This window comes from Pseudopodoces humilis, chromosome 28 (genome assembly GCF_049639895.1).
Source record: "Pseudopodoces humilis isolate 2021_Gansu_Grassland_sample_001 chromosome 28, ASM4963989v1, whole genome shotgun sequence".
NCBI classification, from domain to species: Eukaryota; Metazoa; Chordata; class Aves; order Passeriformes; family Paridae; genus Pseudopodoces; species Pseudopodoces humilis.
In genome coordinates this window covers 4,434,535-4,452,090 of record NC_142227.1, presented here as the reverse complement: position 1 = coordinate 4,452,090, position 17,556 = coordinate 4,434,535, and the positions used below count along the sequence as shown (strand labels likewise).

Sequence of the window (17,556 nt, the reverse complement as noted above, 5' to 3'; positions counted from 1 at the left end):
CCCATCCTGAGGTCGCACCTCAGCTCCCGAAGAAGAGGGAGAAGCCTCCCCCAGGCTTTGTCCCAGGGGCTGGTGCTGAGCCGAGCTGCTGCTCCTTGCCCCGCAGGGCTGGTGCCGGTGGCTCGGGTTTGAAATGAAGCTCGGGGGCTGCTGAGGGGGGTCCAGCCCCAGGGGAGAGCTCCGGGCACTGCGGGCAGGGCAGGTTTGCATTTGAGGGTCTGGGCAGGGGCCACAGCGGGGCCGGGCTCGGCAGTGACGGAACCGGGACTGGTCGGGGTCGGAAGGGATTTAAAGCCCAATTCACCCCCGGCCTTGGGCACTAAACCAGGGTGTCCCAGCCCTGAGCCCATCCCCTGCCTGTCGCTTCTGCGGAGATCCCGCAGGGCTGGAGCGGCACCCACGGGGAATTTCGGTGTCTCTGCCTTCACCAGCCGCTGTCCCCTCCCCTCCTGTCCCCCCCGCAGCGAAGGTGGCCCGGGCACCGCAGGAAGGGCCACTGGCCATTCCCAAACCCCGGCGTGCCCCGGCTGTCGCTGCCTCTCGCCGTTTCGGGAGCTCCGGGGCTGGGTTGGAGGAAGGAAAGGGACTTCAACACCCGAGCCCTGTGTCCCCCCCGCAGGCCACACAGCGGGCGGCTCTGGGCGCCCGGAACGAGAACGGCCGAGGTCACCCTGGCAACAGAGGCCGGTGAAGATGACATTTTCCCAATCAATCGCCCTCTGCAATTAGCTGACACCCCCCCTCCGTTGCCGTGTAATTAAGTGAGCGCCGGGAGGCCGGGGCAGAGGGTGTCCCTGGGGCGCCGCCGTGGCTGTCCTGGCGTGTCCCCTCTCCGGGAGCTCCCCTTGCAGCCCCTGCGCTCACAGGGAAGAGTTAAAAACCTCTGAGCCAGGTTCTTCCCTCTCCTCGAGATCCCAGCGGCTCCAGGTGCCCCGTTCCGAGCGGCCGAGCAGCTACAAAGAGCCGTTTGTTGGGAGAAAATTAATAGTAATATTAACAATATTGATATTAATAGTAATAGTAATATTATTGGTAGTAGTGATAGTGATAGTGATAGTGATAGTGATAGTAGTAGTAATAATAATAATAATAATAATAATAATAATAATAATAATAAATATTAGCATTTCCCTGCGGGACAGGGGTTGTTTCCCAGCCTGGGAGCAGCCCCATGAGCATTCCCCTGACTCCAGCCGACACCTCTTGGGCTCCCACTGGTGTCCCACACTTTGGTCTGAAGGTGGTCCCCAGAGTGAGTGATGCCCTCAGCACCCAGAACCTGCCTCCAACACCCAAAATCCCCTCCCAAAATCCGCACCACCGGTGGCTGCTGCCCTTCCTGCTCCTTCCACCCTCCTCTTCCTCTGTCCCCAGCCACCACGGGCCAGGGGACAGCTCTGGGGAGGGGACAGGGCTGCTCACTGGTGCTGACCCTGTTTCTTGCCCACCACCAGCCCCTGCTCCCCAGTCTGGCCAGTTCTCCTCTCACTGGAGGCTGGAGGGTGCAGAAGGACCCGGTGCCTGCGGTGACACAGGTGTCACTTGCCCTGCAGCAACAGGGACTCAATGTGTGGGGAGCATCACAGCCCCCCTGCTCTTTGGGGCACAGGATCATCCCTGGTGGGAGCACAGGCTTCCCGTGCCGCCACCCAGGAGAATCCAAGGCACAGAGCAGTGACCGAGGCTCAGCCAAGGACCGTCCCTGGCTCCAGCCAAGCCAAAATCCGGAGTGAGGAGAGTGGAGGCAGCAGCGGCTGCTGTGAGGTCCTTGTCCCCACCGGCTGTGGCAGAGCAGCCTCTCCGATGTCACCACATGAGGAGCTCTCCTGCCCGCACACACGGGACGGACACAGCCCCTGTCCCGGCCCCAGCACTCCCCGTCCTGGAGGGGCTGCGCAAAAGGTGATAAAAAACTCTTTAACGAGAGGATGGATGCCCGCGGTCACCTGTGACCTGTGCCAGGCGGCTCAGGGGCAGGAGTGACACAGACACCCGTGGATGTCCCTCCCTTGCTGGGGGGAGATGCTGCAGGACAAGGCGGATCCTGTTGCAATCCTGGAGCTCCTGCAAACGCGGGCTGGGTGTGCCCGGTGTCCGTCGGGGACGTGCTCAGGTGTCAGCTCAGTGACCCTGAGCACCCGACGGGCTGCCCAAAACCTCCCTCCCCCTGTGAGGCGGCAGCTGTGGGGCCGAGGCTGCTTTGATCCAGGTTTGGAACATCCCTCCATCCTTGGGAAGGAAAGGGTGGGGTCAGGGGCAGGGAAAGCCAGGCAGGGCCTTCCTGCAGGGTTGGGACACTCTGCCAGCGCTGCCAGGGACCCTGGGGGACACTGGAGCCCTGACAGCTCCCAGGACCAGACCAGCAGCACCAGTTCACTGCTAGAGCTCAGACTGGGACAGGCTGGAGGTGGCTTCTATGGATATGGACATAGAGTGGAATCAGGGGCTGCACCCCAGTGAGGGGCAGCAAAGTGGGAGGATTCGTGACCCACCAGCCCCTCCGAGCTCCTCCCTCTCCTCTTGCTGGGGTGAAAATGGAGCCTTTTCCCCAGCAACTGCTTCCTTTCATCCTCCAGGTTCCAGCTCAGGGGTTTTTGGAATGGAGTTCTGGGATTCTCTCCGCTCCTTTGCTTCCCCCGATTCAGCTGCAGCATCTGACCAAGGTGGGGACGGGCAGTGCCAAGGCCTGGAGCCACGCTCAGAGCCAGAGGCAAAGCCACCCAAAAGGGACAAAGGTTTGAGAGAGCAAGAAAACCCCTCCTGGGGGGTTTGATGATGCCCCAGCTCTGGCAGTGCCCTGGGAGACAAGATCTTCCAGGGGAAAACAGGAAGGACAGACCTCTGAGGCAGATCCTGAACAGGCTTTGATGTCATTGAATCTTAGATTGGTTTGGGTTGGGAAGGACCTTAAAGCCCATCCAGTTCCACCCCTGCCATGGGCAGGGACCCCTTCCACTGTCCCAGGCTGCTCCAAGCCCTGTCCAAGCTGCCTCTGTGTCCTCCTGTCCCTCCACATGCCTGGGGCTGGGCTCTTACACTCCTGAAAATCCCACCTGCCTCCACCCTCGACCTGAAAGCGATTCAAAGGCACCGAAAGAGCAACAAAGCGAAATGTTTTTGTCACCACAGGGGTTCCCTGCTGTCACCTCGGGCCGCCGGGTGACCTGCAGGGTCCCACACGGTGGGAGAAGAGAAACCCTCGGGGATGGGTGGGACTGGAGGCCACCGGAGTTCCCAGTGCCACAAAGGCCGGGGAGGTGGCTGAGAACACGGGCCAGGCGTGACTTTTCCAGCCTCCGGAGCAGCCGCTGCCATCGCCGAGCGTTAAATAAAACACATTGCCAGTGAGGTCATCTAATGGCCCATTATTTTTTTATTTGAACTTTTTACCTTCACCTCTTCCTCCGTGCTGAATCAGCTCCTTGGCTCGGCGCTTTAATTCCTGCCCCATTTGGGAGATTGATACGGGCTCCGGGGGGAGCCTGGCCAGGGCTGGGGGGATGCCGAGGCTCCATCGCGGCTCCGGGCAGAGGCAGGAGGAGCCGGGATGTGCCCGGTGCTGGGGGGGTTTGCACAGAGCGAGGGTCCGGCCACGGCCCCCGCTCCTCCTTCAGCCCAGGGGTTGGATCGGGGCTCTCTCCAGAAGGAGCGGCACCGCTTTCATCCCTTTTCCTTTTCCTCGGGCTCATCCCGGCGGAGGGAGGGTCCTGGAGGGGCTGGGAGCGCTGCTGGGGGAGGCTGGGCTGGGCTGCAGCGTGAGGGGGGCCACAGGAGCTGAAGGGATCCAGGAATCCTGGGATGGTTTGGGTTGGGCAGCAGCCGCGTTCCGAGAGGGGCCGGGCTGGGACCCCTCGGGGCTGGGACCCCACTCACCCCCAGCCCGTGCCCGGGAGGTGCCGGTGTCACCCTGTGCCAGAGGGTGGGGACACACCTGAGGGGCCACCCCCAGCCCCAAGCAGCAGAACGGGGTCTTGTCCCCACTGCTGTCACAGAATCATGGAATGGTTTGGGTGGGAAGGGACCTTAAATTCATCCCATCCCACCCCTGCCATGGCAGGGACACCTTCCACCATCCCAGGCTGCTCCAAGCCCCCTCCAGCCTGGCCTTGGGCACTGCCAGGGATCCAGGGGCAGCCCCAGCTGCTCTGGGCACCCTGTGCCAGGGCCTGCCCACCCTCCCAGCCAACAATTCCTTCCCAATATCCCATCCAGCCCTGCCCTCTGGCAGTGGGAGCCATTCCCTGTGTCCTGTCCCTCCAGGCCTTGTCCCCAGTCCCTCTCCAGCTCTCCTGGAGCCCCTTTAGGCCCTGCAAGGGGCTCTGAGCTCTCCCTGGAGCCTTCTCTTCTCCAGGTGAGCACCCCCAGCTCTCCCAGCCTGGCTCCAGAGCAGAGGGGCTCCAGCCCTTGGAGCAGCTCCGTGGCCTCCTCTGGACTGGCTCCAGCAGCTCCACGTCCTCCTGATGTTGTTCCCCAGGGCTGGGGCAGCTCTGCAGGTGGGGTCTCACCTGAGCACAGGGGCAGAGGGGCAGAATCCCCCCTCCCCTGCTGCCCACGCTGGGGGCTCAGCCCAGCACAGGGGGGTTCCTGGGCTCAGTGCCCGTGGCCGGGGCAGGTTGAGCCTCTCACCCACCAACAGCCCAAGTCCTTCTCCCCAGGGCTGCTCTCCATGAGTTTATCTCCCAGTCTGTGCTCAGGGCTGGGATTGCCCAGGTGCAGGACCTTGGACATGTTGAACTCACTTCTCCAGCTTGGGAAGGATCTCCTGAGAAGCCTGCCCAGCTCCCCCAGCTCCAGGATGGCTCCAGCATCTCCCCTCCACAACTCTTCTGTAGGCAGAGCAGTCCCAGACTCAGAAATGCGCATCTAGTCAACACTCTTTTATTAAAAACAATTACAAAAAGTTACAGGTTACAATCGTTCTGTACAACCCAACCAAAGCTCTGGTGCCTGGGGAGGCGATGGCAGCCCCGGGCCAGGACTGGCTGTGACCACACCGATGGCGTGGCTGGATATGGTTCCACCTTCCCAGGGACATCCCTTGACACAGGCAACACATCCCCACCCCAAAAGCCTCAGCTTAGGCTGGAGCACGGGAAAAGGGGAAATGATGCCAGGGGATTCCTGCCTGGAGGAACCATCTGCCTGCCCCAGTCCCAGGAGATGGGATCGAGCCAAGCAGCTCCACAAGCAGGACACCAGCACATCGTGTCCATGTTGGAATGCCCTGGCTCTGACAGGGAAGGAGCTGCTGTGGGAAGCAGGGGCTGCCTGTCGAGGAACAGGCAGGAGGCAAGAGCCAGATCTAAGACCTGACGTGGCAGCTCCAGGGACATTCCATCGCTGCAGCCAGGGGTGAAGATAAATGGGGGATAAACATGGGAAAGAGGCAGAAGCAGAACAAACCTTCCCTCCCCAGCTGGGAAGCACTGAACTCTGTCTCTCCCACAGTCTGGGCAGGAACAGCACTGTTCCCTACAGGCCAAGGTGTCCCAAGGCTGCTTGGGGTGCAAGCCCCAAGGCAGGGAAGGAGCAGAGCTGGGTGTGGAGCATTGGGGGAGCGGCAGGGAGCTGCATCCCCAAAACCTGGGGTAAGGAACGGGCTGCCAGGAGAAACACAGATGGGCTCAGCAGTAACAGGAGTCTTTACAGCCCCATTTCTCCTGGTGGCTCCCACAGAGCCTGGCAGAGAAGCTGCCTCCCTGCCTCCGAGGGCAGCAGTGGCAAGGGGAGAGTTCACCAGGCCCAGCATGGGGCTGGAGCAGGACATCCCTGTCCTGGAACACAGCCCAGCCCACACTCCTGCCCACAGGCTGGGACAGCTCAGCAGGACATGCAGGGGACACACAGCTGTCCCCAAACCCTGAGCCCAGCAGGGGCTACAAGGGAGTGAGCAGGAAACAAACCCCAGCAGCTCCTGTGCCCCACTGCCCCCAGACTGACGCAGCCAGCCCAGGCCAGGGACACAGCAGCCACCAAGGGACACAATTCCAGTGCTGCCAGGGAGGGCGAGGTGTCACTGCTCTGGGAACGGGGTGAAGGTGCTCCCTGACCCCAGCTGAGAGATCCCAGCCATGGGGATTGTCCCCTCAGCTCTGCTGTCCCCAGGCAGCAGCAGGGTCTGGGCACAGGGGCCCATCAGGACCATCCAGTCTGCCTGGGCTCTGCCCCAGTCACCCCAGTGACAGTCACAGCCAGCAGCTGCTTTTGTCCAGGTGCCAGACACACAGCTGGCTCCTTCGCTCTCTACACAATTCCCAGCACGTAAACAAGCAGAAATGAAGGATTTTTTCCCATTGCTTTTGCCTGTACCAAGTCCCAGCACCAGGGGCAGGCTGGTGGGGAGTCCTGCCTTACCTGCACACCCCAAAAAACCTTGTTCCCTGAACACAAGCTCACTGGGGCCCTGCTGGAAGCTGAGGGTCAGGGAAGGACCCTTGTCCTACCCTGCAGTGATGGGATGCAGGTTCTCCCTGGCTCTGGGAGCTATTTGTCCCTGTCCTGCCACGTGGCTCCCTGAGGTCTGGGCAAGGTGTGACACTCGTGGTTTCCTCCTTAGCACTGACTGCAGAGCCAGGTGCCAGCCAGCCCTCAGCAAGGAGCTCACCTGGGGCACAGCAGGTGGCGATTCCCAGATCCCACCTCATTCCTCTCCCTCCAGCTGCTCAGAGCCAGCCTTCCTCTTTGCAGCTCTGCAGTGGGATGGCACCAGGATCTCTTGCCAAGTGCTTGATCCTCAGATCTTGCTTCCCACACCAGCTACACAATCCACTCACAGCTGCCTGCCCAACCTTCTTCCATCTCCCCCCTCTCCAAACGCTGCTTTGGAGTACAGAGGCAATTTAACTTACATTTGGGGAAAAAGAAAAAAGTAAACACTCTACCTTTAACTGAACCAGAAAGATCCTTCTGCACATCTCCAACCTACCTCTAACAAGCTTCTCCTAGGAACCAAGAAGTTCTGGTTGTGCTACTCAGAACCACCTTACCAGGCCCACAAGGCAGTGCTTGGACCACAGAGAATCCCTCAGGGGAGTCTGAGGATCTGAGAGCCACCAGCTGGACAGGGGGACTGCAGGTGTGAGTCCAGGAGTCCTGCTGGGATGGCTGGGGAGCAGGAACATGCTGCTGGCACGGGGGACAGAGTGGCTGTGGGCATTTATTGCACTGCTTTTTCACAGAGGTGCAGGAGAACAGCAGAGAGACAACGCGCAGGTCATCGCTTCACTTTCGCATCCTCTTTGATCTTCCACACCATCAGCTCCATGCAGGCTCGGGCATCCTCACTGGAGTCGTGTCCTTCCACTGGGGACACAAACACAGGCAGTGACCCCCTGCTGCCTGTTCAGCACAGCACAGGGAGCTCCCCAGGCAGAGCCAGCTGCTCCATCCCCTGCAGCCACAGCCACACCTGGGAGCACCCTGAGCCACAGCCAGGGATTTAAAGAATTCCACAGAATCATGGAATGGTTTGTGTTTTATGGTTTGTTCAAGATCATCCAGTGCCACCCCTGCCATGGCAGGGACACCTCCCACTACTCCAGGTTCCTCCCATCCAGCCTGGCCTTGGACACTGCCAGGGATCCACAGCTGCTCTGGGCACCCCGTGCCAGGGCCTCCCCACCCTCAACAATTCCTTCAGAACAGAAGGCACAGAACAATTCCTTCCCAATATCCCATCCAGCCCTGCCCTCTGGCACTGGGAGCCATTCCCTGTGTCCTGTCCCTCCAGGCCTTGTCCCCAGTCCCTCTCCAGCTCTCCTGGAGCCCCTTTAGGCCCTGCAAGACTTAAAGAGTCCCCAAAGCCTTCCCTTCTCTAGGCTGAACACTCCCAACTTTGAACACTTTTTTTTCCACTAAACCCACACTTTTTTCTGGGCTTCATCCTGACACCATCAGCTATGGAACAGTTGGGAGCTTCCCCAGCAGTGTTTACAATGTGCTCAGGGAAGACGGGAGGGACCAGGCTCCACTTCCAACAGGAGGACCCATCTCAGCTGGCCAGGGTGGGAAGGGAGGGCAGGACATGGCCTTGGCAGAGCCACCCTCAGCCTTCCCACACCATTTCCTTTGTCCCACTCAGCACAGGGAGGGAAGCAGAGAGCTCTGCCCTCAGAGCAGGGCTCACGCTGAAACCAGCTGTGGCTGAGGCTCCTTATGTCAGCACATTCCCAGCTACCACACACATGCAGGGGAGAAAACAGCAGGAGCAAGAGGATGGGCTTGGGGAGAGCAGAGGAAGGCAGGGCTGAGGAGAGCACACCCAGGAGGAAGTGGGGTCCCTCAGAGGTCTCACCATTGTCCTGGATGATGCGTTTGAGGTAGTCGGCCATCAGCGTGCGCAGGGCCCGCTTGTAGGGCAGCCCCAGGCGGTGGGGGAACACGATGGCTGTGTCCACTACAGTGCCGTGGATCAGCTGAGGGAGGGAGCAGAAGAACAGGGTTATTTCCCCCCTCCCACAGGGACAGGCACTCCTTGGGATCAACCACGCTGCAGCAACCAACCTTCCGGTCACCTCTGGGGCTCTGTGCAATGCTCTCGGCAGCTTCCGACCCAACCAGTCTGGCAGGAGGCTCTGGGATCCAGGATGAGTCCCCTGGCAGGGTGTGTGCACACAGGATTCCCATTGCTGTGCCAGCCTGCTCCCAGAGCCCTGAGACCTCACATGCAAGCCAGCAGAGATTCGGGGCTCATCCAGTTCGGGTAACTCAAGCAGGACAGGCCAATCCTTAATGCCCAAAGCCTGGAGGAGCTGGAACAGCTCCTGAGTCCTTCACAACTGAAAACTAAACTGAAGAACCAGCTGACTGCACAACAGCCTCTATGGGAGTTGTAGCAACCTTTCAACTGCTTCTCAAGATGAAGCAGCTCAGTCTGTGGCATCCCTGAGGACTGGAACTGGGTAATCTTCATGGTGCCTCCAACCAAACCATTCTGGGATTCTGAGATGGGGACAGAAGTGAGCAGGATGTGCACGCCAAAGCAGGATGTACATCACACTGCTGCTACAGAGCAGGCCTGGCCTTCGGGGTGCAAACCAACCCTAAACCCTCCCATCCACCAGCAGTGACTCAACAGGAAGTTTTTAACCAGCACCAGCTCAGCAAGGATGGAATGGGACAAGGAAATTCTATCACTGAATCATATCAGAGAATGTTTTGAGTTAGGACTTTTTAAAGGGCTTCTACTCCATCCCCTGCCATGGCAGGTTCATTTTCCACCATCCCAGCCTATTCCAAGCCCCATCCAGCCTGGCCTTGGACACTGCCAGGGATCCAGGGGCAGCCACAGCTGCTCTGGGCACCCTGTGCCAGGGCCTGCCCACCCTCCCAGCCAACAATTCCTTCCCAATATCCCATCCAGCCCTGCCCTCTGGCAGTGGGAGCCATTCCCTGTGTCCTGTCCCTCCAGGCCTTGTCCCCAGTCCCTCTCCAGCTCTCCTGGAGCCCCTTTAGGCCCTGCAAGGGGCTCTGAGCTCTCCCTGGAGCCTTCTCTTCTCCAGGTGAGCACCCCCAGCTCTCCCAGCCTGGCTCCAGAGCAGAGGGGCTCCAGCCCTCTAATCCAACACCTCAGCTATGAATTGTCACCACGCTGGAGGAACTGAGGATGCTGAACAGGTCAAAGTGCTCCCCACCCTGCACCAAGGGGCTTGGGGACAGTCAAAGGCCCCACCTGACAAAGTCCATAACCATAGAGCAGGCTGGCTTTTTTTAACACTGATTTCTTCCTCTCAGGCTAAGACAAGATTAATCCTTTGCTGCATCCAGTGGGGGCTAAAGGAATGTGGATGAAGGCAATCCCATATCCTGAGTACAGGAGTGAAGTGCAGGGCTTAAGAGATAAACCTGTGTCCTGTCCCAACACAGATGACTCCAACCTGGTAATCCCTCTCCACTCTGCCTCCAGGCACCAGCTCATGTTGCAGGACAAGCCATAACCCCATCAGTAACAGCTCCAGAACTGCCCCAGAACAGCTGCACTGTGACAGAAACAACCTGCTCCCCTCCCTGGAGTATAAAACTGCCAACGTTATGGATAATCTCCCCTGGACTGCACTCAGCTCTGGCACCCTCCCAGACACAGTGGTAATTACTTATGTAGATCAGGAAGACTGAGGAAACAGGATGATAAAGCTTTAAATAAAACTTGAAATGCCATCAGCACTTGGAACTTGCCACAGCCATTAGTGAGATATGGTTTTACTGCCACAGCCCTCGGCCATTCTGCTGTGACACCCCTGGCTCTGCTGGATTGCTCTGGGCTCCTCTTGGCAGAAGCTGTGGTGCTGAGAGAAAATCAAGCCTCTGTGAGGCCAGGGCAGTCATCTCGAGCTGATCTAACTGGAAATAATGTTTTTCTGATTATGATGAAGCCTCTCCAAGGCTGGGATAAAGGGTGCCACGGAGAGGTGAAGTGTTTTACAGGCATTAAAAGCTCCTGCTTCCAGCCCAGCACTGAGGGCTGGCAGCCACAGAGGCTTCAGCAGGAGAGCTGTGGGACAAAGAATGGCTGAGGGAAGTTGTGGCATGTGAACACAAAGACTTGGCTCCTGCCTGCCACACGCTCTCCTGGTGACCCAGGACAAACCCCTGTCAGGGCAGGACACACTCCCTGGCAGAGGTGGCTGAGGGATGGACACACCAGGCTGATGAGGGCCAGGCAGGAAACAGGACAGGTAAAAATGTCAAAATAACTTCATCAAAGTAACACCACAATTCCTAGAAAAGCTGGCACAGAACAGAGAACAGCTCTGGCAGGGGTGAGAGGCACATGATTTGGGATCAGTCATAAATCATGGAATGGTTTGGGTTGGAAGAGACCTTAGAGACCATCTTGTTCCACCTTCCATTAGATGAGGCTGCTCAGACCCCTGGCCAGGCCTGTCACCCTGGGCAGCAGCAGCCACTAAAAGTTCAGGTGACACCATGAATGACACACTTGACCCCACTCCCTTGCACTTCCACCACAACCAGCTTCACACAGGCTCAGAGACTGGACAAGGAATCCTGGAGTATCCTGAGTGGGAAGAGACCCTCAGGGATGATCAGTGCAGCCCCTGGCCCTGCCCAGACCCCCCAACAAGCCCACCCTGAGCATCCCTGAGAGCGCTGTCCAAAGGCTCCTGGAGCTCTGGCAGCCTTGGGGCTGGGCCCATTCCCTGGGGAGCCTGGGCAGTGCCAGCAGCCTCGGGGGGAAGAACCTTGCCCTGAGATCCACCCCAAGCCCTGGCACAGCTCCAGCCCTTCCTGGGCTCCTGTCCCTGGTCACAAGAGTGAAAGGATACCTGTCCCTCCTCTTCCTCCATGAGGATGTTGAAGACCACAATGAGTCTCCCCTCAGTCTCCTCAAGGCTGAACAAACCAAGTACCTCAGCTGCTCCTCATGAGGCCCCTCCAGACCCTTCCTCATCCTCACAGCTCCTCTGGACACTCTCCAATGGTTGCATGGCTTTTTTATACTGTGGTGTCCAAAACTGCACGCAGGACCTGAGGTGAGGCCACCCCACTACTGTGAACTCCTGGTCCTTGGAAATAAGCAGTTCCTAAATTTGAAGGAGACACCTCACACCCCCCAGGGTGGGAAAGGACCACAGGGAGATGTGAAGGCAAGAGCCCAAGTTACCTTTAGTGCAAATAAATCGCTTTCCAAGCTGTGCCCTATCAATATGGTGTCTGCACTGAACATGTTCAGTAGGACGGCTTGGACATCCCGCAGGGTGATGCTCGTGTTCTCCAGGTCCTCTTCTGTCACACCTGAGAATCTGCAACAGGACACAGGAGGGGGTCCTTCACTTGAACTAACACCTCAAGGCCCAAATCCCCTCAGCCCTTAGAGAGTGGTGGGCAGTGGAATTTCAACAAGTGCTCCCAGCCACGCCGAGCTCCTGGGAGAGCACAAAGCTCTGTCCCAAGGAGAACCATCCTCACCTGGTGTTACAGCCCTTACCTGGTGTTGTAATCCACCACCTTGGAGTCTGGCTTCACAAAGGTGTCATACACCACTTTCAGCTCCGAGTTGATCACAGTTACTCTTGTCAGCTCCAGTCCTTGTTTAGTGTAGCACTGCAAGGAGCAGGGCAGATTGATGAGAGGCACAGGCCAACCAGTGTGGAGCCCCTCACCCAAGGGCTGCAGCCTCCAAAATGCAGCACATCTGGTGCAGCAAGGCCAGGCAGCAGCACGGCCCAGCGTGGGCCAGTCAGAGCCTGCCAGGGCTGCACAGCCTTCAAGTCAAACACACCAGTCAATAAGAGCTCATTTACACCTCCAGCACCAATATTCAGAACAGAGAGAATGAGGTCAGGAAACAGCTTCCCTTCAGCCACTTGTGTCACACCTCAGCCAGTCCCAAAAAGCTTTGCTTTGGCTTTGGACCCACCATTTCACAGTCTAAGGCATAGATCCCAGGGTAGCCATCAGTCGTGGGCAGCTTCTCAAAAGTCTTCACAAAGCCATCCAGGCTCTCCTTGCGCCCATCATGCACGTGTTGCTGAAAGGAAAAGACAGGGACAGCTGGTGATGATAAGAACAAGAAGCCAAAAATCCCACTCCAACAAACCTTCACTTCAACAAAAGTGGGTTTTTAATAATTTCTTAATGAGGAATAAGTTTTGCCCTCAGTGAGCCTAAGGAGTTCACAGCCACAGCAAACACAGCCATGGGCAGCCCTAATTCCAGTGGCAGATCCAGGCTGGTGGCATCGTACTGACAGCACGTGGAGGAGCAGGACATCACATGTCTGGGGAGAAAGAGCTTTCAATCTGGAGTAAAATTAGGCAGAAAGGGTCACATTGAGGCCTGACACTTATGTAACTCCAGCTCCTGGTTCCTGTGGCCAAGACAAGCCCAGGACAGGATGCAAGTGCAGGATCCTAACCCCAGACATCCCTGTGTGAGCACCAGGGGCAGGTGGCAGCAGACACCCAGCTCCAGAGTGTGTCTCACAGCCACTGCATCCCACAGCCAGCCCACACCACCAGCAGCTCCAGCCCAGCAGCACTTGAGGCAATACAGGGAATTTCCAAGCACTCTGCATTGTTCCCAGCTAAAGCTCCAGGGTCAACAAGATCCAGCAGGAAAACTCAGGGAGTGATTTCACAAGTGGCTTAAGCCAGTGAATGACTGAGCTGCTGTTACAACACAGGTACTCCCACACTCCTCCACAGCACAGATCCTACTGGTTATCCTGAAACCTTCCTGGCACCAGGGGCTCTAAGCTGGATGAAGTTTAATGGGGAAGCAGGAACAGGTAACCAAGGGCAAGGCAGAGCTGTGCCCTTTTGCCTGCTGACATGGTTTTAGGTAAAACCAACCTGCACCACAGCCAGAGGTGATGCTCTCCCTCCCTCATTCCCCAGTGGGATTTTTTGTTGTGTTTAAGTTTTGTCTGTCCCTAAATCTCCATGTATTTGTGCACAATCACAGCAGCCTCCTTCACCATGCTCAAAACCATGGAATCACGGAATCCTTAAGGTTGGAAAGGACTCCCAAGATCATCAAGTCAACCCAGCAGTCCCACCATGGTCACCACTAAACCACATCCCCAAGTGCCACATCCATGTGTTTTTGGAACACTTCCAGGGGTGGTGACTCCAGCATTGCCCTGGAAATCCCCTTCCAATGCTTTTCACCTCTTTCTGCGAAGAAATTCCCCCAATATCCAACCTAAGCCTCCCCTGGCCCAGCCTGAGGCCGTTCCCTCTCCTCCTGTCCCTGTTCCCTGGGAGCACAGCCCGACCCCTCCGGCTGTCCCCTCCTGGCAGGGAGTTGTGCAGAGCCAGAAGGGCCCCCTGAGCCTCCTTTGCTCCAGGTTGAGCCCCTTTCCCAGCTCCTCCAGCTCTGTTCCCCTCTCTGGACACACTCTAGCCCTTCAAGGTCCTTCTTGTCATGAGGGGCCCAAAACTGACCCCTGGATTTGAGGTGGGGCCTCAGCAGTGCCCAGCATGGTACAGGGCTTCCCATAGGTCTCACCCTACAAGGAATGAAATTGTTCTGGGTTGTCTCAGGATTAAAGGCTGGAGAGATGAGGAACTGAGGCCCTTGTAAAGCTGACATGTGTGGGCAGAGAGGAAACCAAAGCAGGATTTGCATATTTTCTTGCACAGGTCACTACTGCAGGTCCAGCCAGAGCACAGGAACTGCATCATTTGAAGTTAATGAGGCAGCTGGGCCAATACAGAGGCCAATCTCTCCCTGTATCCACTGCCAGCACTGCTCCAAGGCCTCGTGGATCACTGCTGCCCAGGGGCAAGGGGACACATTTGTCCACTCTGCACCCACAGCATGGATCCCCTGCTGAGGGAATGGGGAGAGCAGCTCAGCAGCCAGGAGACAGCAAACTTCTCTCCCTCAGCCCTTCCTTCCCTGTGTAACACAACAGAACTGAGCAGTGAAGTGAAAACAAAAACAAACTCTATTTGGTATTTTTCTCTATCAGCTGCTGTTCTGAAACTGCCCAATTCTTCCTGGCTGGGAGGAGGGCAGGGAAGTTGCTCCTGTTTTTGAGAGCTGAGGAAGCAGTAGCCTCGGATATCACAAAGAGCAGCCACTCCAGGCTCCCTGCAGCAGCACAGCTCCCTCCTGCCATCTCCTGCCTCCCTGCCTAACTGCAGCAAACCCAGGCAGGGACACCCTGTGCTTGGACACACAAACGGGCTTTTCTAACCAGCTCTGCATCCAGACACTGAGAATGGTGTCTTATTACAGATATTTTCTGCGTTCAAAGCCCTTCTTTAAAAGTGAAGGATTCTGTGCTCCCCAATATCCCAACATCCCAAAATTTCACTGTGTGGAAACTGAGCAGGCTGTGGATCCAAGTCTCCCAAAGGGTGCTGTGAAAACTGGGGGCTTAAAAAAAGAGGGAGAGGGACTCTTTATACTGGTATGGAGTGACAGGACACAGGGAATGGCTTCCCACTTCCAGAGAGCAGGGTTAGATGGGATATTGGGAAGGAATTGTTGGCTGTGAGGGTGAGGAGGCCCTGGCACAGGTTACTCAGAGGAGCTGATTTTAAAAAATCCTGAATTCATGTGGAAAAGAAAGAGAACCTGATCCCATCCAATCCAACTGTACAGGGCAGGCTTTCATGGTGCCCAGAAAACTCTTCCAATTGTAACAAACCTTGAATTTTGCCCAGAATTCACCTTCTACCTCGAGTTTTTTGTTTTCTCTTGTGTGGCAGGTGCCAAATATAAAAATGTCACTAAAACAAGGAGCATGCCCAGAGAGCTGAGGGAAAAGCACAAGACAGTCTGGGGATGTCAGGCTGGGACACCAACTCTCCTGAGGGAAAGAAAAAGCAAAGGCACCCTAAACAGTGCTCTGCTCTATCAAAATCCACATCTGAGCAGGTTTTTCATTATTTTTTCTAGGGCTGGGCTCCCTCAAAAGAAGTTTTGTGATGTTTTGGAGGTACAACAAGCTCCTTGGGAAGGCTCGTTCCCTCATTACAACCAAGGACAGGAAACTTGTCAGAAAAGACTTGTCCACCAGGAGAAAGTTACCTCAGCATGGGAATCTGGAAAGGAAAAGATGGGAAAAAGGGTTTGGCACACTGGTGCCAAGGCTCTGGGACTGCTCCTTGAAAGGAAATCCCTTATTTCTCATTTCTTCTGCAATTCACTAAAGAACATCAGCTGTTCTATGTCCCTCAAGTACATGAGCTGGGCAGCTCAGGATAAATGAACCCAGCTCACTCCAGACTGCTGAGTGTCAAATACTGGATTTTCCTACCACTTCAGAGCAAAAAAAAATTAAGCTGCACTTGTTTTATCCCCTTAAGGGAAGCCACTGCTCTTCTAAAGGCTTAAGCAAGGATTTCCCAGCCACTGCCACTGTGAGCAGAGCACAAATGTCACTGAGAATAAAAAGGTGTTGTTCCATCACTTACTTTAGCAACCTGGCAGCCTGGTGACCCCACAGCTCCAGAGCAGCAGCTGTAGTGAGTTTCCCACCCACCTGGCACTGAAAGAGCAAGAGATGAAGGGTCAAGGAGAACAGTCTTGTTAACAAGAGACCTGAATTTCAGCTTTCACGTGCAGATCCCCTGGATCCCCACAATAATGTGTCAAACACAGGGGGGAAATTACTGTGGATTCACAGGCAGCAATCTGAAGAGTTTAAGCCTCTGGTACTCAGCCAGACAAACTCCAGAAGCCACTCAGATGCTCTGATGGAAAACCAGAGCAGAGCTCAAACTAGGTTAGTGCCTCACTGCAAATGAATTCAACCAAGATCAGTGAATCCTCCTGGGACTGACAGACCTTTAGTGCTCACAGTCAGCCTTTTAAAAGGCTGATTTTTTTTCAAAAGCACAGGAAGGCTTTTTCCTTTACTTTTCTGAATGAAGATGAAGCATCTCTGCTGCAGCCCCAGTGTCACATTTTGGGGATCAGCAAGTCCAGCACCTCTTTGTGAGGCCATTTCAGTGACAGGCACAGGAACCGTCACCACCTGGGAGCATGACAAGCCCCAAAATGAAGCTCTAAGCTGTGTTTGGAGCTGGAGCAGAGGCAGCACAGGCAAATCCCCCTGGCAGGGCTGTACCTCTCTGCTTGCGCAGCCGCCCCCAGTGATGGACACACTCCTCCTTCCGGATGCAGTTCCCCGAGGCTGAGACCATGTACTCGGTGCCACACCGACAGCAGATCCTGCACGAGGCTTGGGGACAGGAGAGAAACAACAGCCAGGTCACTGGAAACCCCTCACCTGCTTAACCTGGCCAAAGCAAAGGAAATCACAATCACACAAGCCCAAAATGCTGTTAAATGATGTTTTCTGTTAAAAAGGAATCCAAATTCCTATAAAGACACAGCAATCTCTCTGAAATCTGCCCCTCAAACACTTCCCAGAGGCAAACACAAAGACTCTCCGGTGGCTTTGCTCCACATCAGCTGCCCCCCAGTTCCATCAAGGTTTGCTGCATTGTTTCTCCATGCACAGCAAATTACATTGGAGTCTAACACAGTTATTTTAAGAAACAGGATAAATAAGTCATTCTTTGGACACCAGAGCTAATGAAGCCTGGTTTCCAGGGGATCTGTGCCTTGTCACTTCCAAATGACATTTTAGCTCTTCCAGGGCACAGCTTTTCTGTCAGGATTTTCCAGCAGCTAAACCCAGGAGCACTTAGGGCAGGGTCTGGCCCAGCAAAGGGGCAGTCTGCAACTGCTCCCTCCTACCACCTCTGCTTTTACTGCCCAAAATTTGGGGGGAAGGGAGATGCAAAAAGCCATTGTGAAAGAGCAATCATTCTTCTGATGTCCATGTAATTCCATGAGTTCTGGTGTGAGCATTAAAGCTGTTAGCACATCCCCAGCTCTGCCCAACACCAGCCCACTGGTCACAGTGACAGCAAACAGCTTTAGTTAAATAAGAAGAAATTCAAAGATCCTGCAACATCTGCAGGAAACTACAGGAAAAAAAAAACAGGAATGTGAGCTGAGGATCATACAAAGGAGCTGGCTGGTTCCTTGGAAAAAAGGGCTCTCACAAATACAGCACTTGACAGTGTTAATGCAAGAGAGCTTTTGCCCAGGTTGCTTCAGCAACCACAGGAC

The 17,556-nt window shown here is 55.9% G+C and overlaps 1 protein-coding gene across 3 annotated transcripts in view; it reads right to left on the bottom strand.

The window, feature by feature from the left end:
- Nucleotides 1-4,856: 4,856 nt before the first annotated feature.
- REXO1 (RNA exonuclease 1 homolog) overlaps nucleotides 4,857-17,556 on the bottom strand; it is a 45,063-nt gene continuing 32,363 nt past the window's right edge. For all 3 annotated transcript variants that reach the window (XM_005531337.3, XM_014260096.2, XM_088067738.1), the window contains exons 10-16: nucleotides 16,544-16,657; nucleotides 15,888-15,961; nucleotides 12,377-12,487; nucleotides 11,945-12,060; nucleotides 11,621-11,759; nucleotides 8,294-8,414; nucleotides 4,857-7,302 (exon numbers count right to left, since the gene is read on the bottom strand). In XM_005531337.3, coding sequence (XP_005531394.2) covers nucleotides 7,214-7,302; nucleotides 8,294-8,414; nucleotides 11,621-11,759; nucleotides 11,945-12,060; nucleotides 12,377-12,487; nucleotides 15,888-15,961; nucleotides 16,544-16,657 — 764 coding nt within the window. In that variant the 3' untranslated portion in view covers nucleotides 4,857-7,213. The remainder of the gene's footprint in view (nucleotides 7,303-8,293; nucleotides 8,415-11,620; nucleotides 11,760-11,944; nucleotides 12,061-12,376; nucleotides 12,488-15,887; nucleotides 15,962-16,543; nucleotides 16,658-17,556) is intronic.